Raw genomic sequence first — 27,403 nt, forward strand, 5'->3', positions numbered from 1 at the left:
CAGGCTGGTTGGCAGCTCAATGGCTGAGCCGACCCGACTCCCCTCCTTATAATGAATGCCCTGGGTGTGTAGCTCAAGACCTCGCACAGTCTGTGCCGCAGCGCAGGGAGGGCTCAATGGGGCACCCCTCACTGCCCAAGGGGCTGCTCAATGTGGGGGGCTCGCTGCTGGGCATTGTGCCAGCTCCCCCAAGGGCACCCCACAGCTGAGCCCCTGGCTCACCTGCTGTGCCACAGAGTTCCACCGTCAAGGTCTGCTCAAAGCTCTTCTTGCCAAAAGGAGGGTCACTGGTGGGGGCGGGGAGGACAGAAAGGAAAGAGGCCAGTCAGCAGCAGGCCCCACGTCCCCGAGCATGCGAGGAGGGCGAGGGGACACCCTGACAGACCCTGGTTCTGCTGCCTATGGAAGTGAGGCCTGGGGAGAATTTGCTAGGGACCCCTCCCATCCTGGCTTTTAGAGGAATTCGAAGCTGCAAGAGAGATCTGCTGGAGAGTGGAGAGAGGACAAGGATGGTCGGCCTCCTTACTTTACAGATTGAGCACCTGAGGAACAGAGAGGGAGACAGACCTGCCCAAAGCCACACAGCATTTCCAGCTTTTCCCCATCGAGCAAAGAACTCCTTCCCTGGTCCGGAAGGGGACAGCTTATAAAATGGCTGCGGCCTTGATTCCCCATCTTCCCTGGGCCTGCAGAGACTAGCTTCGAAGAACAAATTCCCTTCTAGGGGAGCCTAGCTCCTGAGGACCCTCCAGGCAAAGAGGCACAGGGGTGGAGACAGGGCCAGGCTCAGGGCTGATGAACCGCCCAGCACCCCCAACAGGACAGAGTCCCATGGAATAATAAACCAATCATTTCCAAAATCTACCTTTGTGACAAGGTCAGCATGAGGCACCTGGGAGAGTCTGAAAAGAAGGGAAAAAAAGAAAAAAAATTAAGACTCTTCAACATGGCACCATGAACAAATGTTCCCCTCAGGAGGAGACCCCAACTTCCATTGGCACCAAGCACAGCTCCCTTTAGGCACGTGACCCAGAAGCCTCTGCCATTTTTAGGGAAGTGCAGGAACAACCCAAAGCCACTTCCATTCCCAGGGTCTCAGCAACATTAACTGCTGGCAGGTCTACGCCATTTTGCAGATGGGTGCAACGGCGACCCCTCCTGGCCATACAGTGTAGCACCGTGGGGAATAGTCCAGTGCCCAAGGCCAGTGGCCATGGGCTCTACCACCGAGGATGCAGGGATCAGGGATCACTAGCTATCTCTGTGCCTCCGTTTCTGTGTCTTAAAATGGAGATTATAACAGAACCTACCACACAGGCTTCCTGTGAGGAGTCAGTGGGGACAATCTGTGTTAGACCAGTGCCTGGCACAGGAAGTACACAACAGATAACTGTTACTATTATCACGACTATTGTTAACATTTATAATTCACCTTCACTGGGGAGATGAGTTTAGAGACACACCTTCTGTCACACCATCACCCACGAAGTCTTTAGAGCACTTATCACAATATGTAATTATCTTCCTTTTTTGCTTACATTTTGATCGCCTGTGTTCCCCACCGAAACAGAAGCCCCATCAAGGCGTGCATCTCACTCCTTGTTCATTAAGTGGCACCCGGCCCACGCATGATGAGAAACTCAAGAGGTGTACAGGTGACTCCTGAAGCTCTGCCCAAACTAGCCCATTGTACAGAAAGGAAAGTTGAGAGCCAGAGAGAAGGGATTTGCCCAATGCAGGGCTCCCGGCTCCCGGCACAGGGGGGCGCACCACATCCCACCCCACCCCCTCTCCTGAAGACGAACTCCGACTACCTCTGGTAGGGAGCTGCGGGCAGCTGGGGTCCTCATCCGCGTCCCCACACCCACTCTCACAGGGGCTCTCCAGAGCCGGGGTCTGGGGTCCCTGGGGTTGCTGCTGGTCTTGGCCACTGTCCTCATCTGTGGGACTGCCCAGCTCCCCCCCTGTGTCATAGGCCTCCGGAGCCAGATGCAGTGAGGACAGAGCTCCTTGCGGCTCCGAGGGGACCAGCGACTCATCGGTGAAGGTCAGCCAGGGGCCCAGCTCCGGGTTCAGTCTCCTGGAACGCCGCACGGGGCACACCGAGCTCTCCGGCTTCCTTCCCAGCTTGGTCCACGGCAAGCCTCTGCCCGGCCTTTTCCAGCTCCACTCTTCTTCCTCCTCCTCTTCTTTTTCTTCTTCCTCCTCCTCATCCTCCTCTTCTTCCTCCTGCTTCTGCCTGGCCAACCGGCTGACACGACCTTTCACCTCCAGCCGCAGAGGGCGCAGGCTGGGACTGGGCCCGATGCTCTTGGGCGAAGCCGCGACCCTCACCTCCTCCACGGAGGCCGGGCGGCCAGGGGAGGCCGGGCTGTCCTTGGGCCTGTGCTGGGGCCTGAGGGAGGCGTAGACAGGCGTGGCCAGGCGGTAGGGTTTGCTGACATCACAGAGGACATCTTGAGCCAGAAGTTCCCTCAGGATGGAAAACTCGGCCCAGGCGGCTTTGGACGGGTGCTGGGACCGGGCCCAGGGTCTGACCTGCTTGGAGGGGTTGCTGCAGGGCTGAGGGGCTGGCTCTGGGGCCTGTAGGGGCCGCTTCCGCTGAGGGAGGCAGTAGGTGTGCATGTAGCGAATGAGCTGCACCATCGCCTGCATGTCCTCCGTGGAAACCTGGGCGCTGGGGCCTGCCCCACCTGGTGCTGGGGACTCCCGGGGAGAGGCTGGAGCTGGCTGGGGGCTCGGGCAGTCCTTGCACGGCTCCTCATCCTCCTTGGCAGGGAGCCGAGGACTCAGGGGGGCTGGTGGCTGCAGGCCCCTCTCTGGGGAGCGGGCTTTAGCCTGGAGGCAGGACGGCACCGAGGTGAGGTGCTTATGCAGTTCTGTACAGCTCCGGCTCTGAGACTGCATCGTGGGGGCCTTCTTCTCTTGGATGCTGTCCATCTAGAGAGGGAAAGAGACCAGAGTGAGGCGGGAGGCCTCCGTTCTCCGTTCCTTCCCTCTGCGCCACCCCTGTAGTTACCAGCTGGGCTCAGCAAGGATCATCAAAAATTGTCAGGGTTTACCCATTTTTCCCCCAGCTGCCAGCATAGAGCCTGGCTCCTGGCTGTGCTCAAGCGATGACAAACAAAGGAATGACCAGCCTCCTTACGTGGATTGCGCCCTGCTCTGACCACGCCACACGCTTGCACTACAGCCTTCAGTGAGGGCGCCAGGGAGTCCATTAGTGGTTGCTGGGGGCAGACGTGGGGACGGGGTTAACGGTAAATGGGGGCGCTGAGGATCTTCCTGGGATGGCGGGGATGTTCTAAAACTGGGCTGTGGCAGTATGACTGTAAATTTCCTCAAAATCACTGAATTGTGCTTCTAAAACAGGTGCCTTTCATATGTAAGTGGCACCTCCATAAAGCTGTTAAAAAAAAGAAGAAGAAAAATTCAATAGCTTCCCTGTGCTCACTGGATAAAGTGAAGGCCCCTTGGCCAGGTAGTGGGGCCCTCTGCAACCTGGCCCCAGGCCACGGCTCTCGCCAGCCTTCTCTGCCCCAGCTCGTCCATACAGGGGCCTTCCTCCAGCGCACCTGTGTCTTCGCTGGGCCAGGATGGCTGTCAGGTGTGCCTCACATCCCGGGGCACTTCCTAGCCTCCCAGAGAGCAAAGAGCTGGCTCACCAAGGAGCTTAGCGGCTGCTCCCTCAACAGAACAGAACACAAGGCGCAGACCTTGGTTTTGGGAGGCCAGCCAGGGAGGGGGCACAGGGACAGCCCCAGCAGGTGACAGGTTCCGACACAGAGCTACGGTCTCAGAGAGATGCCACGAGACTCTGCAGTGAGGGTGGGGGTGGCCGGCCAGTCGCTGGAGGGCAAGAGGGGAAGGGCTACGTGCAGGCAGGCTGGGAAGTCGCCCCGAAACCTCTCCTTGGAAGTCTCGGAAGACAGAGCCCAAGGAGGAAACAGGGCTGGCTTCGTTCCTGGGTGTTCACAATAGAGCTTTCAACTCTCCAATGGCTCCCCTGAAAGAAATCCCACCTCCTTACTGTGGTCTCTGCAACCACGGGATCTTACATTTCAGGCTGTCACCCCATTAGAATAAGTCCCCCAAGGATAGGCCACATCTTCCTTGTCCCTGCTCTAACCCAGTGTCTAACACCGTGCCTGGAACATGGATGTGTATGATGAGTATGTCTGGAGTTCTTTCTAGAACCCCATACTGCCCAGGTCTCGAGAAGCGCCCAGCACACCAGCTAGAAGGACTGTATGAGGAGCGAGGAAGGAAGCTCAAAGTTGCCTGAACTTGAAACCCCTAACAAGAGCTGAAGGTGGCACCCCTCCCACCCGAGGCCACCTGGGGCCCCGGTGGGTCTTAGGGCATGCGCAGAAATACCTTGACACATGGCCGCTGGCTTTTGGACCTGAGGCCTGCCCGGCGCCAGGATGTCCCCTCCTTCTGGGCTTCAGAGCTTGATGCTGGGTAGGAAGTGGCGAGCAGGAGCTTCTGCAGCTGCGGAGAAGCAGGGGGGTGGGGGGGGGCACTGGGGCTGAGCTGCAGTCAGGGCATGGGGAGGGCGAGAGGCCCAAAACCCAGCCAGACCCTTGGGACCGACCACGCCCTGACCCAGCTCATCCCAGGACCATGGGAAGGACACAGGGCGGGCAGTCAATGGCCTAGAATATGTTCCCAATATACAAGGTGGGGCAAAAGTAGGTTTACACTTGTTCATATGGAAAAATAATACCCTCATTAATAAATGATAATACAAGAATTTAAACTCTGTGTTTCACATACTCACAGCCATAAACCTACTTAAGCCCCACCCTGAATAACACAAATACTAACAAGTAAGCAATATAAGCACATCTCCCTCCTGCCCAAGGTCCCCTTTCTCCCTCCCAGAGGCAACTACTCTGAACCATTTTCGTGCGCCCCTATGAGGGGGCGGGATTCAATCACACAAGAGCACAGAGTGGGCAGAAGTCGCTTTCCAGCGGCGATGACATCAGAGTTAATCAAGCGATTGTGCTCCTCATCAGCTGTATGTCTTTTTCCATATGAACAAGTGTGAACCTACTTTTGGCCACCTCTGTATAGTTTTGCACCATTTTAAGTATTACTTTTTAAAGAAATTCGTTTTTGAAAAAGCAATATGAATAAGCAGAAAGAACAAAAGGGGAAATCAGCCGGAACCTCTCACCGAAGAATCCTCGTGGTAGCCAACCTCCCGGCCTGTGTGTACCTGTGTGTGCACCTCAGGCGGAGGCAGCGGGTCCCCATAAAGTATATATGTCACATTTGAGCAGAATGGGCAGACATTGCCCAAGATCTGTTGGCATTTCTCAAAGTCAGAGATATTCTTCTTAGGTAGCTAGTTTTGAAAAGGACTTACAGCCTACTGGGATGTCCGTGTGTGTTTGGGGTGGTTAGACATCGGCTCTCTGCACTTAATACATTATGTGCACGACACTTCCGGCCACCCAGCTGTTTCTATACAAGTAGAGGCACAGAACACTTGAGCTTGTCTGGCTTTTCTAATTGTTCAATAACTTTGCTAAGACACTTACACTCCTGTGCCCCGAGGGCAGGTGCGCAATGTATCCCAGCCGAGAGGCAGGGGTGAGGGCGGCTGGAGTCCTGCCAGGGGTCTTCTCACAGCCAAGGGTGAGAGCAAGTCAGGCCCCACAGGTCACCCCAGCCAGGGGTGCCCAAGGCCCAGGAGGCCGGGAAAAGGCCATTCCACACTTCCCTAGGAGCTGGAGGGACCCACCACCCCTCCTGAGCCCCAAGCCAACACACACACGTCTGTGATCCCCTGACACAGACAGGAATGAGGTTCTGTGGACTGGAGAGACCTGGTTCTGGCCCAGCTCAGCCCCCACTCACCACGAGACCTTGGGCAAGTCCTTTCCCTCTCTGGGCCCTGGTTTCTCCAACGGTATCCCAGGGGCAGGTAGATTAAATGAATAGAGCTGAACTTTTTCTGACTCAAGAGTTGTGCTAAGAATATGCTAGGAGCTGCTGACCTCAGAAAAATGCACCAACGTGTAAGAGGCCCACGGGTCCCTGTCAGTCCAAAGGTGGACCTGCGGGGATCCATGACTCTGGGCTAAGCACCGAGCATGGGGACACCATCTTGGGGCCTTTCTAACCCTGCCAGTATTCTGGGAGTCTACAGGGTATGTTTCCTGTCTGCCTAGCACAGTGCCTGAAACAGAGGTGCTCAAAAACATCTGGAATGAAGACAGTCTAAGGCACGAGAGGGAACAGCCTGTGACCAGCAGGGGTCGCTCTCTGTCTCTCGGAGGCTTGGTCCCTCTCCAGAGCCCCGCAGTGAAATGGCACTGAGAATTGCTTGTTACTCCTACTGTCATGCCAGCACTACGACCTGGAGAGCATTTACTGAGCAAAGTCTATGTGCCAGGCACTGTACTGAGTGCTTTACATGTATTACCTACTGCATTCCTCCTCAGAGGAATACTTTGTGATAAGTCCTATTTTTGACCCCACCTGATAGACCAGAAAGCTGAGTCAGAGAAGTTAGGGACTCACAAGCATTAATTGGCGGGTCGGGGATTTGAACCCAGGAGGTCTGGTTTCCAGTCTGAAAGGAAGCAGGACCCCTATCAGTGGGAACCACCATGTGGAACTGAACATTCTCATGTGTCCAGCACATATAAAGTGCTTACTAAATGGTTCACAGTTCCTTTGGGAAACAAAGGAAGCAGGAAAGAAGGAAAGGTGTTCTGGACCTAAGGCAGAATACCTGGGTTCTAGTGCTCACAGGCACACCAGCTTACTGTGTGACCAGAGAAGAGACCCCCCCACTCTGGGTCTCTACTTCCCCATCGCTGGGCTTGATGGTCATCAAGGGCCTTTTCAGCTCAAAACTCTCCATGACCCAAGACCCCTCCTCAGCTCCAAGAGGCTCTGATTTGCTGAGTCTCACCAGCCCCCAGCAGCCTTAGCACCAAGGTGAGGAGCCCAAGATAGGAGAATGGAGCTGGACTTTATACCCCATGACATCTCAGCTTTTGTACCCTCGGCCTGAGTCGAGGGCAACTGCTCTGAGCAACTCTTGAGCTCTAGACCCCTTTGAGAATCTGGTAAAAACTGAGACCTTCTCCCCAGAAAGCGGCGATCCCATGTGCACATCCCCACAGTCCACATACGCTCACACAGGTAGCATCTAACTTTTGCTGATGGAAGTACAAACCAGGCCAACCTCTTTGGAGGGCAATCTGAAAGGATCTGTCTAAACTGGAAAAAAAAAAATCATGTGTCTGCATACCTAAGAATTCCATTTCTAGGAAATTTACCCACTTACATGTGACAGAGGCCACTGTACCAGGACAGCGACTACAGTGCTGTGTCAATAAAGGAGCTGAAACACATAAATATCCATCAACAAGGGGACTGGTTAAATAAGCGATGGTACCTCCTTACAAAGGAACACTAAGCAGCTGAGAAAAAAGGTGAAACGGAGCTACCTGTGCTCATCTGAAATTATTTCCAAGAAGACAACACCAGTTTGCTGAGAAAAGCAAGGTGCAGAGCAGTATACAATATACTCCTTTTTGGAGTATTAAAAAAAAAAAAAGGTAGAAGACAAGAGTCATATAACAGATCAGTAACCATGGTAACCTCTGGGGAAGGACAAAGCAATTGTGAGATGGGTAAGAAAGTTTTGCTTCTAACTGTCCACATTTCCTGCTTGAATTTTTGCTGTGTGTTTATGTGTCATCTTTAGGAAAATGTTTGCATGGAATTTCAAGGTTTTGCGACACAATTAAGGTCAATCCATGAAATCCCCAAGGGCCTACAGAATGCACGCTGTGAGACCCTGTGGCTAGTCCAGCTGCACGGCCAGGAAGGCCCCCACGCCCCGCCAAGGCTGTCTGCTGAGAACCCCGTTGCCACTGATGCTCGGAGACCTCTGCAGGGGGCTGGAGCTGGTTTCCCTACACCCACCAGCTCTACAACCAGGCACCACATCCCAGGCCACTACCATCACTTCAACTGGAACTAGGTTCTCACCAGTGAGAGCTCGTCCACCTCAGGGGCAGGGGCTGGGGGGCTCTCCAGGGAGGGGCTGGGGGGCGCAGATGAGGGGACAGGTGAAACTGAAGTGCAGGAAGGTGCGTCGCCACCGTCCAGGGCTGGGAAGGCAGCCAGACCCACATCGTCTTCGGGGATGTCATCCAGGGTCTTGGAGAGCGCCGCCAGGAGGGCCTCATTCTCACCATCGATTATCTGAAGCAGGGAGCACAGGCGGAGCAGAGAGGGAAGGCGGTTAGTCAGTGGCTTGGGCTCAGCCATCTTCATGACGGAACGCTGCTGCGCGCATGCAGCTGCGCCATCGCCACCCTCCCGCCTGCCCCTCTTGGGCGCTTCCCCCGTCAGAGGCTCCCAGGGGCAATGCAGTAGGAGCCCCCAGGAAATGTGTTATCGACCCCATGAATCTCAGAAGTTTACGCTCAGGCAGCAGGTAATACTGAAAACAGTCTTGCTTTGGGAGTCCCTGTCTGCCGCTCATCAGCATGAGAAGCAACGGTCCCTCCGCCAATGACAGGAGGGCCACACTGCAGCCTCCTGGGTCCAACCCCTGGACACGGTCCTGAGGCTGGTTTGTGCCCCTGGTAGCAGCATCCCATTGCGGGCCCCAGCCTCTGATCCTCGGGGCCAGGCAGGCAGGGGAAAGGCTGGAAGCTTCAGGGTTCAACCATGACAATGACAACCACAGCTGCCACTTCCCCGCGGGTTCCCAGGCTTGCTTGCCTCATTCACTCACGAAGAGGTAGTGAGGCTGGTGGTTAGGAATCTGGGCTCGGGAGCTGAGGCGGGACCCCAGGACCCATACTTTTCATCGATGGGTCCTAAGGCAAGTTACTTAGTTTTTTCACCTATGAAATGGGATAATAACAATACCTACTTCATAAGGTTACTGATGAGAACTAAAGAAGTTAATGTATATAAGGCTCTAAGAAAATAGTGCCTGGCACATAATAAGTACCCATTACTATTTCTACTACTATTACTTCTACTACGACGGCCATGATAATTCCTGTGATGATGGTCGTGATGATAATGATGATGTTGATGACGATATGGTGGTAGTGATGGCAATGGCGATGGTGATGGTGACGATGGAGATGGTGGCGGTGGCAGTGACAATTCCTCCCCCATCTCTTTCCTCCCTCCCTGTCTCCCTCCCTCCCCCTAACACATATATCCTGAATGGCTACCCTGCACCTGGCGCTGTCTGGGCACTGGTGATACAACATGCCAAGGTGGGTACAGCCCCTGCCCTCATGCAGCTTATACTCCAGGAGAGAAAAGAGTTACACAAGAAAAGAAGACCATTTCAAAGAACGATAAAGGCTGGGAAGAAAATAAAAGGAAGCTGTGATGAGGAATAAGAACACAGTGAAGGTTTACAGGCTATTTTGGGGGTCAAAGAAGGCTGCTCCGAGCAGCTGAAACTTAAAACTCATAGCCTGAAAGATGAGAAGGCACCAGTCAGGCAAAGGGTGGAGGAAAGAAGATTCCGGGCAGAGGGGAAAGTGAGCACAAAGTCCTGGGACAAAATTTGGCTGATAAGAGGAACAGAAGGGCTTTGTAAAGACTGCCTCACAACAAACTATAAGGGGGGTACCCTTCTAATCTCCATCTTACAGTTGAGAAACCGAGTCTTGGAGGGGTTGAGTGAGGTGCCCAGAGCCACACAGCAAATGCAGGACAGAGGCAGGGCTTACGCTGAGCACAGATGACCCAAGACCCTTCCTTCGCTGATGTCTAAGGTCTACAACCAGGCGGGTCGGCGAGCACACTCCGGCCCACCCAGGCACCCACCCCCAGGGGCCCGGCCGTGCGGAGATCTCACTGCTTCTAGGGGAGGTAGTGAGCACCTCCCTTAGTCAGCCCTGGCGGCTGGGCCTGCTCTGGTGGGAAGCACATTCTGTCACATGATGCCTCCCCCAGCACTCTTTCCCATCCCAGGTCAGGCTGTTTATCGTTCCTTCAGGAAGTTCATCTGAAATACACATCTCGTGACGGCCTTTGGCTGCACTAAATCTGTTCCAGGCCTCACAGCCGGAGCAGCGGCTGAGTAATTTGGAGGGGGGCCGTGGGGAGAAGAGAACAAACGCATTTGTAATTTTTGGAACACAGCTAAGAATAAAAGAAAGGTCAAAAGAAGGTTTTGGTTGGGCCTGACCCAGGCCCTGGGGATGGCGGAGGGATGGAGGGGGAGGGGCGCGGGGTGGCTGGCCAAGGGTAGATCTGGGCCCATGGGCTATGGCACAAGGGGCTAGTGGAGCTCGCTTAACTGCCCCCGACCCCCAGCCAAAGACCAGAGCCCCCAGTGCTCCCACAGCAACCTGTCTAGCTTGGTGGGGAGTTAAGGTCTTAGAACCTGGGGCTCAATGACCACTTTCGGGGCTGACCATGTGGGGCTCTGCCACCATAGGGTGATCTTTGACAAGTCTTGCCCTTCTTCTAAGCCACTCTGCTGTGTCTGTGAAATGGGAGCCCGTGAGCCCTGGCCAGCCTCCCTCCCGGGCGTACTAGGAAGGCAAGTCTGGCAGTAATGACGGAAGTGCTTCCATGCCCCGCTCAGTGCCTGGAGCATGCGAAGCACCCAGGCAGAATTTTTTGAATGGAAGAATGAATGAACCAAACTGCAAATTCTGGCCTGAGGAGAGACTGAGATTAGGGTTTCAAAGAATAGATTCTTCGAGGGACATTATTCAGAAATGATGTCACCAAGCACTGGAGGGAATGAGAATTCCCTCTTTCACAGGGGTAGCCAACGGCCCAAAGATATTATGCAGGATCGCAACTATCAGCTGGGTCCCTCAGGGATCACACAGTGACCCAAGATGTTAGACATGTGACCTGCCACTCCCCTTACTGCTAAACAGATGTGGCTGTTCCTTCCACGCCAGCATCTTTCTTGAACTGTCTTCCAGGCGACCACTGCCAATCCAATGCAGGTGGCGCTCATGACACTTATGGGCCATTCTTTTTAGGATGGGGGAAATGCAAGTCCAGGAAGGAGACTCGTCAAGGTCATACAAGACAGCAAGTCAGAGGGGGGTCATGGGCTTACTGTGTGCCAGGCACTGTACAAAAATGAATACAGAATGCAGAACCCTGAAGACGCCCCCCACAGGTCAGTATAAACAAAATGACTAACAAAAGGCCTCCACCGTCTCCTCAGCCTTGCACGACCTGCCCCAGCGGGGGTTGGAGGCTCTGGCCCGGCCCGGGAAGCAGGGCCATTCCAGCCCACAGCATCGTCCTGTCGGCACCCTGGGATAATACATGCCACGGAGCGGGGCCACCCTTCTCTTTCTGGGCCCATTAGCTCGCCTCTCCCAGCTCTGCTTGGAAACAGAGTGTAAATTAATGGAGAGTTAATCAGCTGAGGAAGGGTTATTAATAGACGCGGCCCCACCCCCCACCTTCCTGAGCTGATCTCAAGCTAGAGGAAAAGGAGTCTTTATGAAATCTCAGGGAAAATGCTTCATTTTGGGCCCAGAGTGGCTCAAAGGGATACCACGGAGCAGAAGTTAGGCTATTAGGGCCACAGGGACACTCAGAAATCCTCTCCTGTCCAGGAGGCTTTACTGAGGTTCAGGGGGCTCAACTGGGGTCCAGGATGTCCAGGAAATCAGTCCCCCCCTTTTCCACTAGGAGTTGGTCCATAGATTTCACCAGAGTATAAAAGGACCCCGTGACTCCCTCAACAAAGTAAGAACCACTGACTGAATCCATGTTCCTTCCTCCTTCCTCCTGTGGGGAAACTGAGGCCCAGCCAAAGGAAGCTACTTGCCTAAGGCCATATAGCACAGTGTGACAGAACAACCAAAGGCCTGCTTCCTCCGGAAATACTTATGAAGTGGCTGTTGTGGCCTTGACCCTAGGACTCTGGGCACACAGAGAGCTGGACGGCACTGTCCCTGCCCCTGAGGAGCTGTCGAGCCTGTCACAGTGGCTTGTTCTTCACTCTCCCAGACTGTTTCCATAGCAATGGTGTCATTTGACTGTGAGAACACAGCTCTGACACAAGGCAGCGCGGCTCTTGAGTCCCACCGGTCAGACAAGGAGGCTGTCCCAGCTAGCGGCAGAAGGAGGACAGAGCCTGTGGCCCCTGAGTCCCAGCTCAAGGTTGAGGAATGGGTCATGTCTGGTACTTGGCAGGAAAGAAAATGTTACAATCAGTGCCTTCATTCAACACATATGATTGAGTCCTGACAGCGGGTGAGGGCCCCAGTGAATACAACACTGTTTGTTTTGAGGAGCTCAAAGTCTAAAGGACACATAGAGACACATACACGTGCATGTATGCATGCATGCATGCATGGCACACACATAAAATGGGAACCCAGGAGAGGAAGTAACTGACCAACTGCCTTAGAAGGAGCCAACAGGAGAGCTGGGCATTAAAGGAGGTAGTCATGTGCTAAATGTGTATTAAGCGCTAAGAAGTGTCAGGCTCTGTGCAGAGCCCTGGGACAATAAAAATGCACAATGCATCACAGGCGTAGACCCCATGCTCTGGGGGTAGGGGAGGGGTGGGGTGGATGGGATTCACGACGGAGCAGGGGAGGAATCAGGCACTGGTCACATGATCACAGGCACAGAGGTGCGGAGAGTATGATGGGCGGAGCTGGCCTTATCTTGAGAGAGCAGGTGGGGAGCGCAGGCCACCAAAGGGACAGAGGCTGGGTGGGCCCAGTTCTGCACAGTCCCCATTGTCTGGAGGACTCTGCGTTCCTTGCTGGGCTGGGAGCCCACACCAGGGGCCACACTAGGCTGCCTTGCATCATCATGAACTTAGTAGGACCTTGTCAGGACCTTGTTAGTGGGACTGGCCAGCCTCTGAGTAGTTAGGGGCCTGCACAGCCTAGGTGGGGATGGTCTCCATGCCGCGTCTAAACCCCTCTCACCCATCAGTCTCCACAGCCTAAGAGCGTTCTCTGGAAGCCAGTCCCCTCTGAGGGACGGGGCAGCAGAGCTCGCGCGGGTCCCATTCCCGCTGGCCACATAAAAAATGCAGGTCACCAGATGGAGCCAGACCGAGGGCCCGGTCCTGCTGATCCTCACAGGGCTGGCAGAGAGGCTGTGCAGCTGTGAGGGTGTGGGTGCCTGGGTTAGTCTTCACCCTGGCCCTTCCTAGCTGTGGGACTTTGGGCAAGTTACTTAACCTCTCTGAGCTTGCAAAGTGGGTTATTAAGTCCTTTACTTATAGATTAGAATAGCCTTGGGGGGGAAAATCAAACTCCTTATCACAGCCCACAAGACCCTGCCTGATCTGGCCCCTGTCTACCTCTCTGACTTTACCTCCTGGCATTTTCCCTTTAGCTTCTACCCTCCAGCCCTTCTGTCCCCCGACACAGCCCGCGTTTCTGCTTCCAGGCTCTGCGCTCCCTGCTGCTCTGCCTGGAAAGCACCGTCCCTGCTCTCTGGTCGTCACGAGGCTCCTCCTCACCCTTCAGCTGGAGCACCTCCTCCCCAAAGAGGCCTTTCCTGACCACCCAATCCCTAGAAGCCCCTCTCACGCCAGGGGTAGTTCTTTCTGTGCCCCGTCACAGGGGCCGCTGTCTGTCTTTGTGTTCGCTGACCGCGGGTCGGTCTCCTCTCTAGACTGTGTCATCTACTGATGAACGCAGTGCCTGACCCACAGTGAGCTCTGTAAGCATTTCTAGAAGCAACAATGTAATCCTCAGGACTATCTGGGACGACGCTCATGGCACACCAGCATGGCACGTGACACTGTGTGTCGGTGTTGCTACTATATTGCCAAACAGGTGCAGGGAGCTAGGTCTTCCTCCCCCAGTCTTCACGGGGGAGCATATTTCAAGGTAGGAATAATGAATTTGAATGTATCCCCCACCCAGCTTCCATAGCATAGCCAATCTTCTTTCATCTATTGCCCTCCAGGCCATCAAGACACCCACCCACACACACATGAATGCATGCAGAGCTTGCTTTATTCTGAAGCCAACCTCAGACATCATGTTATTCCATGTCAGAGGGCTTCTTAAAGGAAACGTCACCCATTATGTGCCCCTGAGGCTGGGCCTGGGGGCACGCGGGCTCAGAGGCATTTGTATACACAGCGGTTTTCAGCACTGCCTCTTTTAAAGACCCTCTAACTGTACTTGTGTCTGAGAGTTGTAAGGAGAATTAACTGAGTTAATATTCACAAACAGGGACAGTCCTGCCACAGAGCAGTTGTTCAGTAAATGGGAGGCATTCTCATTATGGCGTCATTGAGGCTATAAAGCCCTGGCTCCAGAGGGAGGCAAACTGCATTTGAATCTGATTCAAACAGGTAAATGGCCTTTGCACATGACTTCCCCTCTCCAAGCCTCAGTCCCCTCATCTGCAAACGGGGGAAATGATGGCAGTTGCCTCACAGGATGGAGATAACAGTTGAGTGGGATACTAAAGGGAAGGGAGGACCTGGAACCCGTCTGACCCTGTGACGGGGCACAGAGGGGCCGGGTCCTGCTTGGGGGACGTAAGAGAGAGCAGCCCTTCCCTGCCCTCACTTTCCAGAGGCCTGGCAAGGGAGGGGAGCTGCCCAAGACCAAGCGCAGATTCACGACAAGAGACAGGGCCCCAAGAACTGCGGTGGTCTTTGCCAAGCAAGTGCAGAAGAAGGTGGTGCAAGGCGGAGCCAGGCCTTTGGGACGGAGAGGGACATGGCCAGGCAGGAGGCAGAGGGCGCGGCTTGGGAAGGACATACCTGGAAGAGCTCCGAGTCGTCGGGGCTGTACTGGCTGGGCTCGGTATCGGAGCCCTCGGGGCACCACTGTAGCTCCTCGAAGCAGGTGGCAGAGTCGAAGTCGCTGGCGTCCAGCTGGGAGAGGTCAAGCTCTGGAAAGTCCGCGCAGAGCTGCTCCTCCCCGGACCCCGCACCCTGAGGAGACAAAAGGGAGATGGCTGGTCAGAGCTGAGCTTGGCTAGACCCAGGCAGGGACCCTCTTACTCAGGATGCTGCCAGCTCGGACCTTTGGCTGCCCTTGGCCAAGGCCCAATTTTGCTAAGCGACCAAGAAATGTAAAGTTCTGGCCCACTCTCTTGCAACTGTTGAATCTACCAGGAGCTAAGCCAGGCCCAGGCAGGAGGGTCCTGCCGGCTGCTCTCTCCCCTCCTCCTTTGCACTCCTGCATATCAGGCCCTGCCCATGTAGGATCTATTTTTCTTACAGAAATGTTTTGTTGAAAACTTTCTCAGAACCTGTAAACAGAGACTTCCCCCTTTCCCCACCTGCCGCCAGCAGAAAGGGATTTGAACAGTCCCTCGATACTGATAATGGACCAACAAGAACAGCAATAATAATAATGGCTAAGGTTATCAAGTGATTACTATGTTGTGGACACTCACCCATGTCCCCAGGGATTTTACAGGAATACCTGTAAAGTCTAAAATGTGGAAGACCACCCACCACCAGACCGTTGGTAAATAAGGCTAATATCACCCGGATCATGGAATATTACAGTGCTGTTGAAGAGAATGAGGCAGGTGTATGTGCCCTCTAAGACACATTAAATAAAAGACTGAACTGCAGATGATCAGTAGGTAGAATATTACCCGACATGCGTAAAGGGAGAAACGAGGCCACACATTTCTCTATGTACCATAACGCATAGGCAATGCTCGGGAAAAGGTCTAGAAGGCCATGAGCCTGCCTGAGAGTGGCAGGTGAGGACTCTGGTCACATCATTGACTGACCAGAGCTTCTAAAGCACGGGCCCAAACGGGCAGTGTCAGCTGCTCCGGGGACCAATGTGCGAGGAACAGTGCCGTTTCTCAGGCCTCCTGCAGACTCCCCGAGGCAGGAGGCGATCACATGTTCCTCCTGACTCCCAAGTTTAACAGTTCCCAATCGAAGGGCTGCGCCGCCCCTTCAGAGACAGCTGAGTTGGGAGGCTGACAGGAATCCCGCAGGCCCTGGGATCTGGCGGACCTGAACCGTAATCCCTGCTCGTCGGCTGTAAAAGCTTGGGCGTGTCCCTTCGCCTCTCTGAAACTCAACTGCCTTGTCTGTGAAATGGGAAGCCCCTACCTGCCTCACACGATGAAGAGGAAACAAGGCAATGGTACAGCCTTGCTTAGCCAGGGCTCAAGAAATGGCAGCTCACAGTAATGCTAACAAAAATTTTTTATAATAACAAAAACAACAGCATTTCATGGTAGGCAGAGGGGGCGGACCTGCCCTAGAGAACAGAAAATAGGCTTATGTGACACTTAGGAGAAATAGATGTTGGCCAGGCCTTTTCCTTAATTGTTCCCACTTACTAGGCCTCATAAATTATGAATAAATGTATATTATTAGCTCAACTTGACACAGGAAAAAGGCTTTTATCCGAATTTAGGTCAAATGTCTTAACTGGCATTTTGCAAGAATCCTGCATGCATGGGGTGGCACCAGGGCCTGCTTCTCTCAAGGGGACCGCCCCCCACTTTCAGGCCAGGGAGCCCGGTGCTCAGGCTGTCTCTGTTCCCAGGGACCCCCCAACCACCCTCCCCCTCCCCCTCCCCCTGCCCGGTCCTTCTCCAGCCCACACGTGTTCACCAACCGCGAACACTGAGCACCACGTCACTCTGGGCCCCGCCAGCACCCTGACCCCAAGTCTCCACCACTCAACTGCCGTGGCCGCAGGGACACTCAAGTGGATTCTCAGCCACCTCTCTGGGACTTCCTGCTCCTCCTTGCCCAGGGGGACTATGGCGACGCAGCAGTCTTGCCTGCTTTAAATGAACGACTGGTTTGTTTTTCGTTTTTTGCTATTATGAACAGGTCTGCAATATTTGTGTGAATCTTTGTAGGGCCCATGTCTCTATTTCTCTTGGGTAAACAGCTGGGCGTGGAATTGCTGGGTCCTATGGTAAGTGTATGTGCGACTTTAGAAAAACTACAACATTGTTCTTCAAAGTGGTTAGACGACTGCACAAGCCTATCAGCTGTGTGAGAGTTCCAGCTGCTCTACGCCCTCACCAGCACTTGGTATTGTCACTCATTTTAATTTTAGCCGTGCTAGTGGGTGCATTCTAGCTTTCATTAAATGCTATGAGCCAGGCACAGTGACTTAGAAGACTCAGTTCATTCCTTCACGAGTTGACATCTTCATGGGGAAGAAAACACATAAATATTTCATTATAAGTTGTGTTAGTGCTGCGAAGGAAATAAACCAAGCGCACTGATGGAGGATAAGGAGGGGGAGGATCTATCTTAGTTGTGGGGAACGGGGGCGGGGGGGGGGGCGCGGGAGGGGTCAGAGACTTCCTGAAGGAGCTGACATCTGAGTTGAGACTTGAAGGAGGAGCCAGGTGGTGGAAGACGTGGTAAGAACGTTCCAGGCAGAAGGCCCAGCAAAGGCAAAAGCCAAAGTGTGGACTAAGCCCAGAGCATGAGGCGCTGACCATGGGTCAGTGAGGCCGCAGCTTGCTAAGCATGCGGGGGAGGGAGGGGATGGGTGCAGATGCCTTCAGAAAAGCAGGTGGAGGCGGATCATGTAGGGATTGTAAGGGATTTGGGTTTGCTCCAGGTATGATGGGGGCGGGGCCAGCCTAGAAGCAGGCAGATGGGTTAGGCTGCAGTGTCCAGGAGAGTGGCAAGGGCGGGACAGGGAGGCGCCACTCGAACACTGGAGGGCCTTCGGAGCTGGAGGGAGGGCCCAAAGCAGAGACACAGGGTGCTGGGCAGTTGGGGTCTCCCCGGCCAGCAAAGCCCCCAGCAATAAGCTCTGTGGGGAGCTCTTTCTATATGTTCCCAATCCCCCTCATCCCAGTAACTCAGAGCAGCCACTTCTGTAGGACTTGCTTGAGGCTTAGAAACGACTTTATAACCAGAATCCCAGAATCCCAGACCTGTCAGGAACGAGCAGCCCTGAGAGGTTGTCCAGGCGAGTTATTGTGGACAATTTGGGAATCAGAGGTGCCTTCAAGAACCAGATAAAAGCCATGGAGAGCTTTCATGCTATCCACAAAATGCATGCGCGATGTATAGTGCGTAAGGAATTAGTACTTAATGTCTAGGCCTTCGGAGACGCAGCTCGAGAACCCCTGACTCGGTTGGTCTCCCTCCCTCACTCTGCAGCTATGGAAGCGAAGGCCCAAGGAGGATGATGGATTTGCTCAGGGTCACCCAGTAAGCGTCCTTCCCATCAAAACCATGCCACCTCCTCTACAAACACCCATAAAATGGCCATGACTACTGCACTTATTGATTACCCAGAGCAGTTCGACACACTCAAAGTGTATTCAGGACATAAAAATAAAAAAAATTCAGCTCCACGGCCTTGTCAATTAGGGCGGAGGCCACTCTAGCCAAAAACCTTTAAGCATTGCATAAACAGTGATTTCTCCGGCCTTCTCCATATTTGGAGGGCTTTTGAAGGGGTGCCGCGGATGACCCAGTTCTCTTTTACAAGTCTGACTCGAGGCCTTCCTGTTCTGTACCGGCCGCCTGCCGTGGGCGCCCCGCCGTGGCACTAGGAGGTCGCAGCACAGGACCACACCACTGCTCTTATTGAGCACCCACTGCATGCCAAGGACCACGCTGAGGGCCGTGTCTGCATCTTCTCATCAGATTCTTAACACAACTCTGCAGAGCGGGTGTCACTGTCCCCATGTGACAATCAGGAAACTCAGAGATCGAGTCACTTGTGTTAGTTTGCCAGGGCTACTGTAACAAAGCACCACAGGCTGGTGGCTTGAACAACAGAAATGGATTGCCTCACAATGCTGGAGGCCGGAAGTCTGAGACCAAGGTGTTTCCAGCTTGGCCTTTTCTGAGGCCTCTTTTGTTGGCTTGTGGATGGCTGTCTTCCTCCTCTGTCTCTTCACATGTCTTTTCTCTATGTCTGTCTGTCTCTGTGTCCAAATTTCCCCTTTTAATAATAAGGACACCAGTCATACTGGATTAGGTCCTACCTTAATGACCTCATTTCAACTTGATGACCTTTGTAGAGAACCTATCTCTATATAAGGTCACATTCTGAGGTCTCGGGTTTAGGACTCCAACATTTTTTTTGGAGGACATGGTTCAGCCCACAGCACCCAGGATCCCAGAAAAGTGAAACTAAGATTCAGATACAAGTCGCTTTGCTCTCTGCACACCTGCTGTCATTCAACATCCTGCTTCTGAATGTGAGAAGGAACATTCAAGACCATTTATTCCCAGTTCGAGATGGGGAGACAGAGCTTCAAATGAGGGCTAAGGAAGACTCAAGTCATGCGGCAAGTTCACAGCAGAGCAGGACAGGCCTGGGGTTAGACACACGGCACTGTGCAGCGGCCTCAACCGGATGGCCCCTCAGGGCGCTCCCCCTGCCCCACCCCCGCAGGGCTGCTCACACCCCTGCCACGGGGTCCCTCCGGGTGCTGGGCCTTCCATGCCCACCTCTCCAGCACCACCACACCCTACTCTGAAAAGGGCTGTGGCTGCCCCGGGCCAGCGAGATAAATGCCCCTGGCAGCCAACTAACGGTGCTCCATCCAGATTGACATAAGTGGCTTTGTTGGAAGCCTGTGTCTCTTGGTGGAAATCGATTCCCTGCCTAAGAAAGAATGCATCTTCAAGGAAAAATTGGTGGTTCCACTTTCCTGGCTGCAGTCAGCAAATCGCCTTGCTTCGTGCTTGGCCCAGGGCATATTTTCAGAGCTACCGAGTGGAAGGAAGCAGGAGGGGCTGAGGGTGGCTGCCGGGACAGCGCATGGTATCTGAGTCTGTCCCTACTCACTATGCATCCTTCAATGAGTCACCTCCTCACTTGGGTTCTCGCTGCCCCTTCTGGAAAAGAGGACATCACACAGATAGACCATATGGACCCTTCTTGCTCAAGCATTTGATACAATTCCATAGACATCTAGTTTCTGAGATCCACATAGGCTTGGGGGAAATACTGATGTAAAACTCAGCATTTAATGAACAAATAATTTACAGAGGGGGACACAAAGGCGCACAGAGGACTGTCTTGAAGTGGAAAGAGGCCTCGGCAAAGAGGACAAAGAGCTAGGCCCTGACTTTGCTGCTAACACCGATCCTTTGAGGTCAGGGCATACCTTTTGCCACCTCTGTTTCTACTGACAAAATGGGCAGGGAAAAAGCATCCTACCTCCAAGGGTTTTGACAAAGATAAAGTAACACAGGTTGGGAGCCTAGCATGTGTCAGACACCCCATGTATGATGGTCACAGATATAGCACTTACAGTGGACATTGAAGGGACATCCACAGCCATGGTCTCATTGGTACCTTCCCAAGATGCAGGAAGTAGTCAATAGTGAGCATCCCCATTTGACTGATGGGAAAACGGGGGTTCTCGGAGGGTCAAAGCTTCTCGGATTTGTCCTTTGAGCTTTCTCCTCAGTCCTACACCTACCAGCTCTCTTGGCCTGTGTTCTTTCAGCCTCAACAGCCCCAGGTCACAGTGTCACCATCGCTCATGGTTTCCGAGGAAGGAAAGACCTTGCCCTGACAGCCAGACAAGCTGGCTCTCTGTGGGCCTGCCCGGGCAGGTGAGGGGCAGGGCCTCCACCCGGGCTTCACAGACTTCTTCACCACCCTCTTGCACACCCTAAGCACTGCCTTGCCACCAGCTGGGAGCCTCCTCCACTGCAGGCACCTGGCACTGGGGTCCTGTCTCCGGCCTCCCTCACCATGAATACCCCTAACTGATCATGGCTCTACTTCCTGCTCAGCCCGGAGCCTTCCCCACATGGAGCCTCAGCAGCCACTACTGATCAATTAGACGTGGCACGGTCTAGACCTACAGCCCTGTGCCTCTACTCGCCTTCTAGGAAGGAATTGAGGGATGCATTCATGAAGTCCCCACAAAGCCACTTCATTACACAATGTTTCTTCGCTTCTCCCACCTCTGTGATTTAGATGGCCCCTCACCCATCCCCCTTCCTCATGGTGGCAGCCCACAGATTTTCCTTAGAGAAGCCACCCCTCTCCTCTACCCAAGAGGTCCAAGTAAGCCCAATCTGGCTGGTGACTGTGCTTCGTCCAGGGACCACAACCACTGGTTTTGGCTGGTTCGAGGTGATCAGAGTGAACACCAGGAATCTGCAGGAGCATTTGGACAAGGGGCTCAGCTGGTTGACTTTACTTCTGGGAGGCTGGTAGTCATCTTTGTCACTCCCTGGGAGCAGCCTGTCTGAGAATGAAGCCCAGGGAATGCAGAACCGCGAAGCAGAAAGAGGTACATCCCCCACATTTAAAAAAATAATAATATAAACACTTGGATCCAGCTGCACCCGAAGCCAGGCTATTCCCCATACTCTGCAGTTTTGTAAGCAAATTCCATTCGGAGTTTCTGTCACCTATCAGTGCAAAAGTTATGACTAATTCATCTCTCTTACATTAAAAAAAAAAAATCTAATCTTTCCACTGTCTTTTAAATTAGTTCAAAACTCCTAAAGAGGCTTTTAGGAGAACAAGGAAAACTAATTGGCCGGAGTCCCCACAGGAAGGCTTACAGCGTCCTCTGTAATAAGACTCGGGATCCTGAACACAAGGTTAGCTCCAGGAAAAATCAAGTAGAAAATGGAGGGGCTCCAAGCCCAGCTTAAAAGAACAAAACACCCCAAACTTAGAGACAAACTGGATCATTGACAGGATCTCCCGCAAAAAAACACTCCCAGCTAAACGCCTCAACCTGGCATCCACGTGGAAGCACCTGGCCCCACACCTGCCAGGCACAACCTTGTGATGCTCAGCCCTTTCCAGTAAGGCCCTAAGTCCCAGCCATGCTGCTGCCTGCTCAGGACTTAGGGCAAGGCGACCTGACAGAAGGTCACCAGGCCTGGTGAGAGTGGGTTCTCCAGCCCAGAGAGCAAAAACGGAGTCCAGTGCTTAGAGCTGGGCTACAGGGCCAGGCCAGACCCGGCCAAGCAGGGAGGATGACCAGTTACCTACTGGAGACCTGGGGAAGGCAGCTCTGCATGATAGGCAGGGCGTTGGACGGAGGCAAGCCGGGGTCCCTCATGCTGTGACACGCCAAGCTGGCCCTGGACCATCTGCCTCAGGATGTGAGAGAGGACTCCACTTGGAGCTTGTGGAACTTTTTGTCATTTGGAGGGGGAAGGTTCTGTTACTTGCAGCCGATGCTAGTCCTAACCAGGCCCTCTCAGGCCCTTGGTACAACGGAAGCTCCCCTGACCAGCCTCCACCTACCCGGCCAGGTTAACCAACCCTCCATCTCCCCCTGTAAAAACACCCAAGGTGCCCCGGAGCCACAGAGAAGGTGCTCTAGGTCACCCACACGTCTGCTTCCTCCAGCAGGGTTGTCTGTTTACTGGGAATCAGTTGTACTTCTTCCCTGCTGGTTGCTATAATTACAAAATTTAATTAAATGGTTCATACACAGAAAATACGAATACCAAAGGAGTGATTTCAAGGGAAACTAACTTGTAGACTGTGGGAGGATTCCAGATGTTGAGATGTTTAAAAAAAAAAGTTCTGTATTATGTGTCGGTGAGATGACAGTATGACAGTAAAAGATCAGGAGAAAATGGCAAGAATCTGGAAGGACCCGGCACGTGGGCTGCTTGACCAGAGCCTAACCTCCTGACCCCTCCGACTGATTCCCCTCGGGGCTCTCAGAGGCCCGGCTGTGAGTGTGGGCCTGTGAGCGTGGGCGGTGCAGGGAGGCGACCCGCATTTCCAGTGCCTGCCGCAGAAGCAGTCCTATAGCAGAAGTCTGGCAAAATGAATGGACGTGTCATATGGCTTCATTAAAAGATAATGTTAGGTATTATGCTTTATGATTGTGTGTTTTCTCTGACATTTTCCTCAGAATTCCCCTCTCCATACCTCCACCCCCAGCTACAGCTCCCACTCTCATCAGAGAAGATGACCATTGTATGTGGACTCCCACCTCCGCAGCACAGGAAACAAACCCATACAGCGGACTGCCAGGCTGCAGAGCCACGGGCTGGGGCCCTGGAAGAGCCTGCGTTCTAGAGACAAATGCCTTCTTTTGGCAAGAGGAGCAAACGTGGAGTCGCCCAAGATCCACACGGCCTACTCCTTCCTGGCAGGGCCAGGACACAAACTGGGATCTCCGGGGTCTCCATCCAAAGCTCTTCCTAAAAGGACAGGCCACTTCCTCAACAGCTGTGGCCTGTACACCAAAGTGTTTTGTGTTAGCTCCTTCCCCTTTTAAAAAGGCACAGAGAATAAGAACAGAGACTGTCCTGGGGAGGATGTTATCTTGCTCGGGCATCTCTGTTCCCACTCCCTGCTCTCTGCAAGCAGCCCTTTATCCAGTGAAGATCTGTAAAGGCTCCGTAGCTATGCCCAAGTGAGGCTACCGGGGGTGGGCCAGCTCCTGAGTGTCCTGACAGGTGGCTGTGCAGAGCCCAGCCTCCTCTGCTGGGCACTGAGCTCTCAGAGGGCGCTATCAGCTATCCCCTCTCCCCGCGGCAGTTTCTGGTACCCGTTGGGGGCTGTGTTTTAGCAGGCACAAGCTGCCCCAGGCCTGGGAAGGTGGGGTGTGTTTTATTTTATTTTATTTTTTTACTTGAAAACAATAAAAGCTTAAAATATATTCTGTGACACAAGCAAGCAAGCCAGGGTGTTTCAGGGGCCGTGTAATACGCACAAGTGTGTTTGCCTGTGACTGCGGTCGATTTTGTGCACTTGAATTCAAGGGCCTCTTGAATACAGAGGAGAGTGGCAGGAAAAGTGCTCTGCAAACTGCCAGGCCTGTGCAGGTATCCGTTCAGGTTCATTGAGGCAGAGCTTCCCTGCCTCCTCGCTTGCTAGTTAGTTACAGGGAGTCCCCCGGCCTCCGGGCATCTCCAGACACCAGCTCCCTCAAGGGCTATAGTAAAGCTTCAGTTTCCACTCCTGGGCCTCCGAGCTGGCAGCTCCCTGGGCCTGGGCCGCCTCCCCTGTCTGTCATCTCTGCATGGCTGGTCCCTTCCGATCCCATCCCTGGACCAGAATAAGTGTCTTTCCCAGAGGGGCCTCCCTGACCACCGTGTCCTAAAGTGGCCGCCCCGTCCCTCCCTTACCCATCACCCTGCTGTAATTTCCTGTGCTTCTAATTCTCTGATATCTCCCACTTCCAAGTGTTTTTTTTTAAATGATGGTGTAAAATAGACATAACAGAAACCTGAACCATTTTAAGCGTGCGGTTCGGTGGCATTAAGTATATTCACAGTGCGATGGCCACCATCACCGCTGTCCCTCTCCAGAACTTTTCCCATTTTAAATTTATCTACTTGCGTATCGTTGCCTTCCCTAGCTGATTGCTCTATGTGAGCAGGGGCTGTGTCTGTCTTGTTCCCTGCAGTTTCCCCAGTGCCAAGCATGATGCCCAGCACATAGTAGGTACTCAATAAGACAAATGAGATCAGTGGGGCAGTACCTTGTCAAGGGCAGTACACAAAAGCAAGAAAACGCCAACATAGGCTTTTTTTTTTTTTTTTTTTTTCTAACAGCCCCAAGACAAGGCCAAACTGCCTGGCAGCCTGTTAGCAGACAACGATTGGAGCTCCGTCCAGCTCTGGAGGAGCAAAACCGCCAAGAGCTCCTTTCCTGGTTCCAGGCCCCTTTGCGAGGTCAAGAATGAAGATATCCGATCACACAAACCACCTGACATCGACACTCACCATTTCAACACATCAGCTCTACCAAGAGCAACATTTTATCAGTTACTGAAGGGCAGGCACAAAAATAGACTGCCAGGATCAAATGCTACCCTCAGCTGCTCTCTTGATACTCAGGGGCGGTCGAAAAGGCCTTAGCATATGGGGACCTGAGGCCTGGGGACCGGGGCGGGAGCTCCTCGATCACAGTGGGGCACAGAGACTGGCAGGTGGAACCGGAGCCAGGATTAGGCGGAAATGAAAGCGGCTCCTGCTTGGGGCACCAAAAAACTCAGTAATCAAGACAGATCATGTTTAATGCAGTAGTGTAAAAACAAAAAAAAATTTAAAAATCCATGCTGAGCAAAATATCAAAATTCTAAGTAAAGACAGGGTCAGTAGTACTGATTTCTCCCCCTTTGGCTTTAGGCACCTATATGCCCCTGCACGGTGCTCTTATTGTTCCTTTTTTTCCCTTCTTGATGTGGTATTTTGTTCAGCATGGGTATTTTGATGCCCACTGTTATTATTTTTAAAGGTTGAATTTAAAATATGATTTATCCTGATTACTGAATGTTTTGGCATCTCTGTGAAGGATGTGCCGGAACCACGGCATGTCCTCTGCCCTATTCCCGGCTGGGCCGGATGAGGCAGGGAAACAGTCACTACATGTGCCGGAGGCTGAAAGGAGACCAGAGCACATCCTAGATCACTTCATGCCTCAGTCTCCACATCTCTACAGTGGGGCCCGTAACCCCATTACTTTGGGGATTGCTGTGGAATTCATTGTCCCAGCCTGGTCCCATGCGGGTTTTTGGACGGGAAAGGCTTTGAGAAAACTCTAAAGGACTGTCCCTAAGTAAGAAAGTATTATTAAAGTTTTATCAAAGGTAAAATCAGTGGTCCCCCAGAGTGGTAGCATTCAGTTTTGCAGAACACTTGCCTTATTTAGAATGAAAGGAGTGAAGTTTGCTAAATGCATAGATTTTGCTTAGGAGGAGAAAGAAGAGCAGATTCCCGATTCTCCCTGCAGCCATCCGCTCACTCCGGTTCTAGTGCCTTTCCTGTCACGGAAGGAAGGGCAGCCGAGGGCACAGCAGCCCTGGGCAATGTGACCATGATTCCACACAGCTGAAAGGGGCAGCCACCCACATTCTAATCAAGTGGCGGTGATTATGAACTGGCAGGCACCCTCCTTTTGCGGAGTTTCCTCAAAACCTGAATACACCTTGGGGCAAAGGTCGGGGGGGACTGGCACATGCCAGCCTTCCTCGTGGGTCAGACGGATGCAAAAGTACCTGGCTTCTCGACAATGAAAAAACTCTGGAAGTGGAGAGCAGTGACTTCAAACAATACTCTGAATGTACTTAATGCCACTGAATTGTCTCTTAAAAATGGTAGAAATGGTTAAGTTTTATGTTGTGTATATTTTACCACAATAAAATAAAATCTGAGAGAGAGAGAGAGAGAGAGAGAGAGAGAGAGGAAGGAAGGAAGGAAGGAAGGAAGGAAGGAAGGAAGGAAGGAAGGAAGGAAGGAAGGAAGGAAGCGGGGAAGGAACCCAGCACATTCTGTGTGGAGGTGTTCTTGGGGTCCTATAGTGTCCACGTCCTTGGGTTCTATTTATATGTCTCTGTGTCTCTTGCCCTGGCTGGCAGTAGAGACTGAGGGAGCTGGGCTCAGCTGAGAGGTCTTTCTTTCTTTCTTTCTTTCTTTCTTTCTTTCTTTCTTTCTTTCTAACCTGTTAACACTGTTATAAATAACCCAGAACAAGGCAGAAAGGGGGTCCTGGCAAGAAAGCGAAGGTCAGGCAGCCCCTTCGTGGCATTTGAGGAAATGTCACGCTCAACAGGCCAGCGCGGTGCCAGCTCACATCTTCAGGCCAGTGCCACCCAGGGTGGCCTGCAGCCCGTGGGGCGGCACTCCCACCCAGGAAGGGCAGCCCCAAGGTGGCTGGCTCCTGGGGGTTCTGAGAGGGGAGGGGACTGTCGCTTGGGTGGAAAGGCAATAGACAGCTGAAGATTCCCCCAGCCCAGAGGACAGGGGCTGAAGCCAGCTCCCTGCCCCTGTCTGCTCCCAAAGATTCTGGGCCTGGGACCAGGGTTCTGCCACCAACACACCAGCCTCGGCTTGTCAGCCAACACTCGACCTGACCTGCTGAGGGAGAGATGACTCAGCAACATTCAACCCGCAACTGCCCTGCCGAGGCTTCGGCACAGCGTGGGAGCCAGGAGGGGCCTCACAGCCCATCTGGTCCTGTGGTTCCCACGCTGGGCTCCCAGGGGAACCCCCTGCAGGATCTCCGCCCCCGAAGCCTGCCAGGGTGCAGGGCTTTGAAGTGGGAGGGACTATGAGGGAGCTGATTAATTCGGTTTTCCATTTTTATGAACTAAAAATCATACAGTGGCAACCCATCATACCCTTATTTAGCCTGAGTGACTTAAATGTTATGAGCTTGGCAAAAAACAAATACATAAAGAGCCAAATTTCTGTTTCTTTCTTATATATTAGAAATAGGGTGACATTCTATTCTGCACATGAATTCTGTATTTTCCCATGCCCACGTACTCATACCTATTATTCATACACACTATTTCATGGGCAATTTAATGGCTCTGCGGGGTTACTTTGAATCCTCAGACTCAGGAAGCCATTCCCCGGGTAGGGGGTATTTACCACTCAGAGCGCCCGAGTGGCACACGGGAGCCCAGCAAAGCGGATGTTTAAAATTCACCCATTTTACAGATGGAGAAGCTAAGGCTCGGCAAGGTAACTTGGCTTTGCTAATAAGCACAATGA

At 53.1% G+C, this 27,403-nt stretch overlaps 1 protein-coding gene across 1 annotated transcript in view; it reads right to left on the minus strand.

Moving 5' to 3' along the window:
• PPARGC1B (PPARG coactivator 1 beta) overlaps positions 1-27,403 on the minus strand; it is a 105,880-nt gene that overhangs the window by 18,412 nt on the left and 60,065 nt on the right. Inside the window, exons 2-7 of the mRNA XM_054568191.1 lie at positions 14,744-14,917; positions 8,023-8,238; positions 4,378-4,494; positions 1,815-2,940; positions 866-902; positions 223-287 (exon numbers count right to left, since the gene is read on the minus strand). Coding sequence (XP_054424166.1) covers positions 223-287; positions 866-902; positions 1,815-2,940; positions 4,378-4,494; positions 8,023-8,238; positions 14,744-14,917 — 1,735 coding nt within the window. The remainder of the gene's footprint in view (positions 1-222; positions 288-865; positions 903-1,814; positions 2,941-4,377; positions 4,495-8,022; positions 8,239-14,743; positions 14,918-27,403) is intronic.

Source organism: Pteronotus mesoamericanus, unplaced genomic scaffold (genome assembly GCF_021234165.1).
Source record: "Pteronotus mesoamericanus isolate MK-2021 breed Mesoamerican mustached bat unplaced genomic scaffold, CSHL_Meso_final contig_2, whole genome shotgun sequence".
Taxonomy (NCBI): Eukaryota; Metazoa; Chordata; class Mammalia; order Chiroptera; family Mormoopidae; genus Pteronotus; species Pteronotus mesoamericanus.